This window comes from Crocuta crocuta, unplaced genomic scaffold (genome assembly GCF_008692635.1).
Source record: "Crocuta crocuta isolate KB4526 unplaced genomic scaffold, BGI_CrCroc_1.0 scaffold388, whole genome shotgun sequence".
NCBI classification, from domain to species: domain Eukaryota; kingdom Metazoa; phylum Chordata; class Mammalia; order Carnivora; family Hyaenidae; genus Crocuta; species Crocuta crocuta.
The window spans coordinates 290,047-296,867 of NW_027528867.1; the positions used below are offsets into that span (position 1 = coordinate 290,047).

Sequence of the window (6,821 nt, forward strand, 5' to 3'; positions counted from 1 at the left end):
AAAGAGTGGATTGATGGAGGCAGTAATGGGGGAAAGGAATGGCTAGTGATATTCAGGGACCTCTTCCCGCAGGGCAGACCACAGCCAGAGAAAAGGCTTCACCCACTATTGCTAATCTGAACATGGGCTACTAAGGACTAACTTAGAATAGTGTTCCTGGCTCCGTAAATGGTTCAGATATCAGAGAGAATAAAAGCTTTCCTTGCAGCTGCTTCAGCATATGTCACTTTCTGTGAGCATCTAACCTTTTTACCTTACTTTTCTATGTAAGAATGTGATAGATGGAGACCTCTGTGAGCAATTCAACTCCATGGAGCCCAATAAACAGAAGAATGTCTCTGAAGAACTGGACCGAACCCCACCTGAGGTGTCCAAGAAGCTTGAGGACATCCGGACCCGTTATGCCTTCTGAGCCCTTTTTCTGTGGGGCTTGTGTCAGAGACTCTCTGTTTTGTTTCCCCTACCACTTGGCTCTGAACACATGTGGCAGAAGAAGGGTGGCTGGATATAATAAGACTTTGTAATATTAAAGCTAGTATGTCTTTCGTATCCACTCTTCCCTTGGAGTGACTGGTTCCCTCTAAAATTGGCACTGAAATTTGCTATGCTTCTTTTTGCCTAGTACATAATACATTGCCCCCGGGTTCTGGTGTGTAATAAGATGTTGGCTCTTCCCCAAAGCTTTCCCTGCATCAATATTTCTGGCTCTCTTGTCTACTTTTGTACACACCCTTAGTTTTTAACTGGTTTACCTGTAAATACAGTTTTGTACAATGTTATCTTTGTGGGAGGGAGGGGGGAGGCAGGCAAGCTGAGGTGGGGACCAGGTTGAATATAGTGTACCTCCTGAGTTCTGCCACTCTGAAATCTAACCAGAAATACAAATCTAGTTTTTAAGGTGGCTGGTGTCCATGTGTCTTTTCTGGGGGTGAGAATTTAGGTTGGAGATTTGATCCTTAGTTGGAGCAGGAAGAATGGAGTATCCTCCTTCCTTCTAGCTACCTGCTTGTACTTTTGACTCCCTGTGGCCTCACTCCTTGCTCCGTGGTGGGTTTTTGGCTTCCTGTAGTTCGTTCTGCTATGCAGATAAAACCTGGGCTTGATAATATAGTCAGCCACACCTCTTCCCATTGAATATTGAGGAAGGGTGATTGATTTCTGCTTTAATTTTTTTTTAATGGTTGTTTATTTTGAGAGAGTAAAGGGGTGCCTGTGCACAGTAGGGGAGGGCTGAGAGAGAGAGAGACAGAATCCTAAGCAGGCTCTGCCATGTCAGCACTATCAGTGCAGAGCCTGATGTGGGACTTGATCCCACAAACTGTGAGATCCCAGTCTGAGCTGAAATCAAGAGTCAGATACTTAACTGACTGAGCCACCCAGGTGCCCCTCTTCTCCCTTGTTTTAGCTTCCTTCTACTTTGAGATTTTTAGAGTGAAGGGTTTGGCATACATTCCAGCTGGGTAGTCTCTTAACAGATGCTCCCTTTACTTCTACAGCTCCTGAAATGGTCGTTTGCCATATGAATCCTAGGAAGGATCAGTAAGTACAGAAGAACCCAGATACTAAACCTGCCCATGGGAACAAAGTCAGTATATGTGATCTCTGTTTAAAGACTCATGGATAATGACAAGGGAGGGGTGGATACTGTCTGCAGCAGTCATCTTAGGCAAGCTCTGGTGGGCCTTTGGAGTATGAAGAGGCAGCACTGGTAGCTTGTCAACTGCAGGTGTCCTAGTGTTTTAGCCTACGCCTAAGGACCCCAGGTCTAGTCATCTAAGCAGTCCTCCAGCTTCATTGAACTTGGAGAGACCCAAGCTCACTGCTGTTCTCAGTATTTCACAGAGTAAAACACTCTTTCATGTGCCTGTGCTCAGCCACTTCCATGAACAGATTCTCAATGGCTAGCACTGGGTTAGAATCAGATCAAGGTGATTAGATAAAATCTTCGACCCTGAGCAGCCCACAATCCAGTGCAGAGAGTTCCTAATGCTTTCCCTGCAAACTGTACCTCTAAGTATGACTAGGTTTTAGAGCATTCAGTAGAGATCCAGGTTTTGCCAGGAATTGAGCCCCTAAATAACACTGTCCGTTATCTCACTGATTCATAGAACAGAAGACAATACTTTTGAGTTACATTTTTATGGCCTAATTCCAGGGCTCATTTTTCCTGTGGCCCCTACCCAAAGCCATTCCGTTCAGTCTGTCAGATTGTATGATATTGAGATGCAGTAGTCTGGGAAACTTTGCATAGATGTTTGAGTAGCAGCCCCTATTTCCCAGTTTCTTTTCTGAAGTACTTATGTCTATAGTCCTAGAGGGTTTTTATATGCAAGAGAGGAAAATGTGATCTCTGTATATAGAATTAGGAATTGTCTTGGGTTGGGGGTAATGGGATAGACAGGAGTTCATCAGTTATATAATCACAGCCAATGGGAGAAGGACACTGCCTGCCATACAGAGTCACATGGGGGTCACACCTAACACCCACATAAATAGTTGGGGGCTTTGGGAGGGAGACAGGCTTTGTTTTGTAGTATCAAGAAGGTGGGGTGCCTTTTGGTTCCTATGGGAAGATGTGATTGGCTTGTTTGAGTAAATCCATAGACTGGAGTGAACTGAAACCTGCTGCCCAGAGAGGGGCAGGAACTGTGTTCATTTGATAAAAAGGGTTGTTTATCCTGGGGAACCTTACCCATAAGAGCAGAGTTGGGAGGGAATCTTGCTGTTGGGCCATTTGAAGCCCTTTTGATTTTACAGTATATAATACTGAGTCTTAATTTTAGATCTTTTAACCATAGCTGGGAATGTGTGGCAATCTGATTATTGCCCCACTAGAGAGCTACAGGTAAGCCAGGCAAAAGTTTCATGTTATGAAATTCTGTCCTTTCCCATTACTCTGTAACCCAGAGTCCAGAGAAGATGATAGAGACTCAGTGGGATTGTCACGGAAATGTGGGTGCATTTTGCAAAAAGTTAACTGGTAGATGACAGCAAATCAAGAGCTATTAATGTTCTGAGCATTGTACTGATAAGAAGTACAGTAAGAAATGCACAGGGCCTGCCTAGTTGAACTTGATAGTCTAGTAAGGAAGCAATCAGTCAAAATGTGTTTATAGTAAAAAGAGAACTAGAATCAGGCAACATGTCTGATCTGGCTTGGCCAGATAACAGCTGAGTGACCCTTAAATGAGCCTTGGTTAAAAACTAATGAGCCTTGGTTCCTCTGACTGTACAAAATAAAGGGAGAGATGTCATATAAGCTACATCGAAGTCCCTTACTGTGTTGCTTAACCTTACTTGAGACAGGGATGGTTCCTAAGAATCCTAGCACTTAACCAAAAAAGTCAAAGTGACTTTGTGTCTCTTGGGAGTACAGATATTGTTTTTATTTTTTATTTTTTTAAATGTTCTTAATCATGGGGGCACCTAGGTGGCTCAGTCGATTAAGCGACCGACGACAGCTCAGGTCATGATCTTGCGGTCTGTGAGCTCGAGCCCCGTGTCATACTCTGTGCTGACAGCTCGGAGCCTGGAGCCTGTTTCGGATTCTGTGTCTCCCTCTCTCTGCCCCTCCCTAGCTCATGCTCTGTCTCTATCTCAAATTAAAATAAACATTAAAAAAAATTTTTTTTAAATGTCCTTAATCACGAAAATCATCTTTTAGGCCACTCAGTATAGATTCCTGGACAAGTCTAGACATGAACTCACAGGCCTGAGTTCAGTCAAGTCTTTGCTTCTCTGATTAGATACATCTGTGACATTGCTCGGGCAGGTTGGCATTTTACCTGTAACATGTAGATAAACAGGGTTGGTGTGAGAATAAAATGAGAGCATCTACCTAAAATACCCAGCACCCAGCCCAGCATATTGTGGGTGCTTATTGAGCCAAACCTGAGCTCTTAAAATTTGGGGCTTAGGTCAGGAAGACAGTGAAGTCTTCCATTTTCCTTTAGGAGGCACTGACTAATGATAGACCTGAGTCTCCTTCCCTCCCCACCCCATACACGCTTTGATGTTTTCTTTCCCCCTTCTTCTGCTTTTCTTTTGATGTGTCTGTTGACTTTCTTACATTCTCTGTTGTAGCCAAATGGGCACTGGATGATACAGAGTTTTGAGGGCTATATGATAACATTTCAGCTCTATAACTGAGGCACCTTCTCTGGACTTGATTTCTCTACCAAGATTCTAACAGCTGGAAAGATTTTCTTTTTTTTAATCCCTCCAGTTTTATTGAGGTATAATCTACATACATCACTGTATAAGTTGAAAGTGTACAGTACACATTCATCATCTCTGAGATACTGAAAAGCCGTGAAGGTAATATATCACATAGCAGTGTTAACTAGTCCTACATTACATCTCTAATATGTTTTTCCTCTTACACCTGGAAGTTTATACCTCTCGACCACCTTGCTTCAGTGCCAGTGCCATTCCTCTACTTCAGTTGCTGATCTTGTCTCTTTTTAGGAGTTTGCTGTTTTTTTAGACTCCATGTGTGAGGTCATACAGTATTCTGTCTGACTTATTTCACTTAGAATATTGCCCTTAAGGTCCATCCATGTCACAAATGGCAAGATTTTAATGACTGAATAATACTCTATTGTGTACATACACACCACAACTTTTTATTTTTTTTATTTCCTAGTATAGTTAACATACAGTGTTACATTAATTTCAAATGTCCAATACAGTGATTCCACAAGTGTATGCATTACTCAGTTCTCATCACTATAAGTACACAACTTGTAATCCTTCCACCTCTTTCACCCATCATCCCACTGCCTTCCCTCTGGTAACCATCAGTTCTCTATAGTTACGAATCTGTTTCTTGATTTGTCTCTTTTTTTTCTTTCACTCATTTGTTAAGTTCCACGGATAAGTGAGATCATATATTAGTTTTTCTCTCACTAACTTAATTTTGCTTAGCATTATACTCTCTTGCATCTGTGTCGTTGCAAATGGCAAGATTGCATTCTTTTTTTCTTTATTTTTGAGAGACAGAGCACAAGGGGGGAGGCGCAGAGAGAGAGAGAGGGAGACACAGAATCCGAAGCAGGCTCCGGGCTCTGAACTGTCAGCACAGAGCCAGACATGAGGCTCTAACTCAGCCATGAGATCATGACCTGAGCTGAAATCAGACTCTTAACCATCTCAGCCACCCAGGTGCCCCCCTCATTTTAGTTTTGATTCTCACTTCCCTGATGATTGATGTTGAACATCCTTTTGTGTATCTGTTTGCCATCTGAGTGTATTCATTGGAGAAATGTATGTTCATGTCTTCCCAGTTTTTAATTGGATTATTTGTTTTTTGAGTGTTGAGTGGTATCAGTTCTTTATTTTGGATACTAATCTCTTATCAAATATGTCATTTGTAAATATCTTCTCCCATTCAGTAAGTTCTCTTTTAGTTAGGTAGATTTTTTTCCTTTGCTGTGCAGAAGCTTTTATTTTGACACAATCCCAATAATTTGCTTTTATTTCCCTTGCCTCAGGAGATATCTCAATGAAAATTGGTATGGCCAGTGTCATAGATATTACTGCCTGTGCTCTCTTTGAGGATTTTTATGGTTTCAGGTCTCACATTTAGATCTTTAATCCATTTTAAGTGTATTTTTGTGTATGCTGTAAGAAAGTGGTCCAGTTTCATTCTTTTGCATGTAGCTGTCCTGTTGGGAATTTTCAACACCCATTTGTTGAACTACCACAACTTCTTATTCATTTATCCATTGATTGTTGTTTTCATGTCTTGACTACTGTAAATAACACTACTATGAATATATGTGTACAGATATCTGTTTTCATTTCCTTTGGATATATTCCCAGAAGTGGAATTGCTGGATCATAGGGCAGATTTATTTTTAATTTTTTTGAGGATTCTCTATACTGTTTTCCATAGTTGCTATAGCAGTTTACAGTCCCACCAATAGTACACAAGGGTTTCCTTTTCTCCACATCTTTCTGGCATTTGTTATCTCTTTGATGATGGCCATTTTTTGATGATGGCCATTCTAACAGGCTTGGGGTGATACCTCATTGTAGTTTTGATAGGCATTTCTCTAACGTTTAGTGATGTTGAGCATCCTTTCATGTGTCTATTGGCCATCTATGTTGTGAAATGTCTATTAAGCTCCTTTGCCCATCTTTTTAAAAATTGAAGTATGATTAACATACAGTGTTATTAGTGCCAGGTGTACAATATGATTCAGAAATTCTATACATTATTCAGTGCTCATCAAGATAAGTGTACTCTTGATCTTCTTGATATCACCCTTCCTCATATGTCCCTCCCCTCTGGCAACCACCAGTTATTCTCTATTTAAGAGTCTGGGTTTTTTGGTTTCTTTTTATTTCTTTGTTGTTTCTTAAATTCTACATATGAATGAAATCATGAAATATTTGCCTTTCTCTGATTGACGTATTTCACTTAGCATTATACTCTCTAGGTCCATCCATGGTGTTGCAAATGACAAGATTTCATTCTTGTTTATGGCTGAATAATATTCCATAGTATACATATATCACATCTTTATCATTCATCTATTGATAGATGTTTGGCTTGTATCTGTATCTTGGTTACTGTAAATAATGCTGTAGTAAACAATAGGGATGCATATATCTTTTTGCCCATTCTTTAATTGGATTATTTGCTGTTGAGTTGTATGAGTTCTTTATATATTTTGGATGCTAACTCCTTATCTAGATACATGGTTTCCAAGTAATTCTTCCCATCCTGTTGGTTGTCTTTCACATTGTTGATTCTGTGCAGAAGCTTTTTAGTTTGATGTAGTCTCATTTATTTTTTATTTTATTGCTTGTGCTTT

The 6,821-nt window shown here is 40.5% G+C and overlaps 1 protein-coding gene across 2 annotated transcripts in view; it reads left to right on the forward strand.

Moving 5' to 3' along the window:
- SF3B3 (splicing factor 3b subunit 3) overlaps positions 1–901 on the forward strand; it is a 45,175-nt gene extending 44,274 nt beyond the window's left edge. For both annotated transcript variants that reach the window (XM_077756333.1, XM_077756332.1), the window contains exon 26: positions 272–901. In XM_077756333.1, coding sequence (XP_077612459.1) covers positions 272–412 — 141 coding nt within the window. In that variant the 3' untranslated portion in view covers positions 413–901. The remainder of the gene's footprint in view (positions 1–271) is intronic.
- The last annotated feature ends 5,920 nt before the right edge of the window (positions 902–6,821 follow it).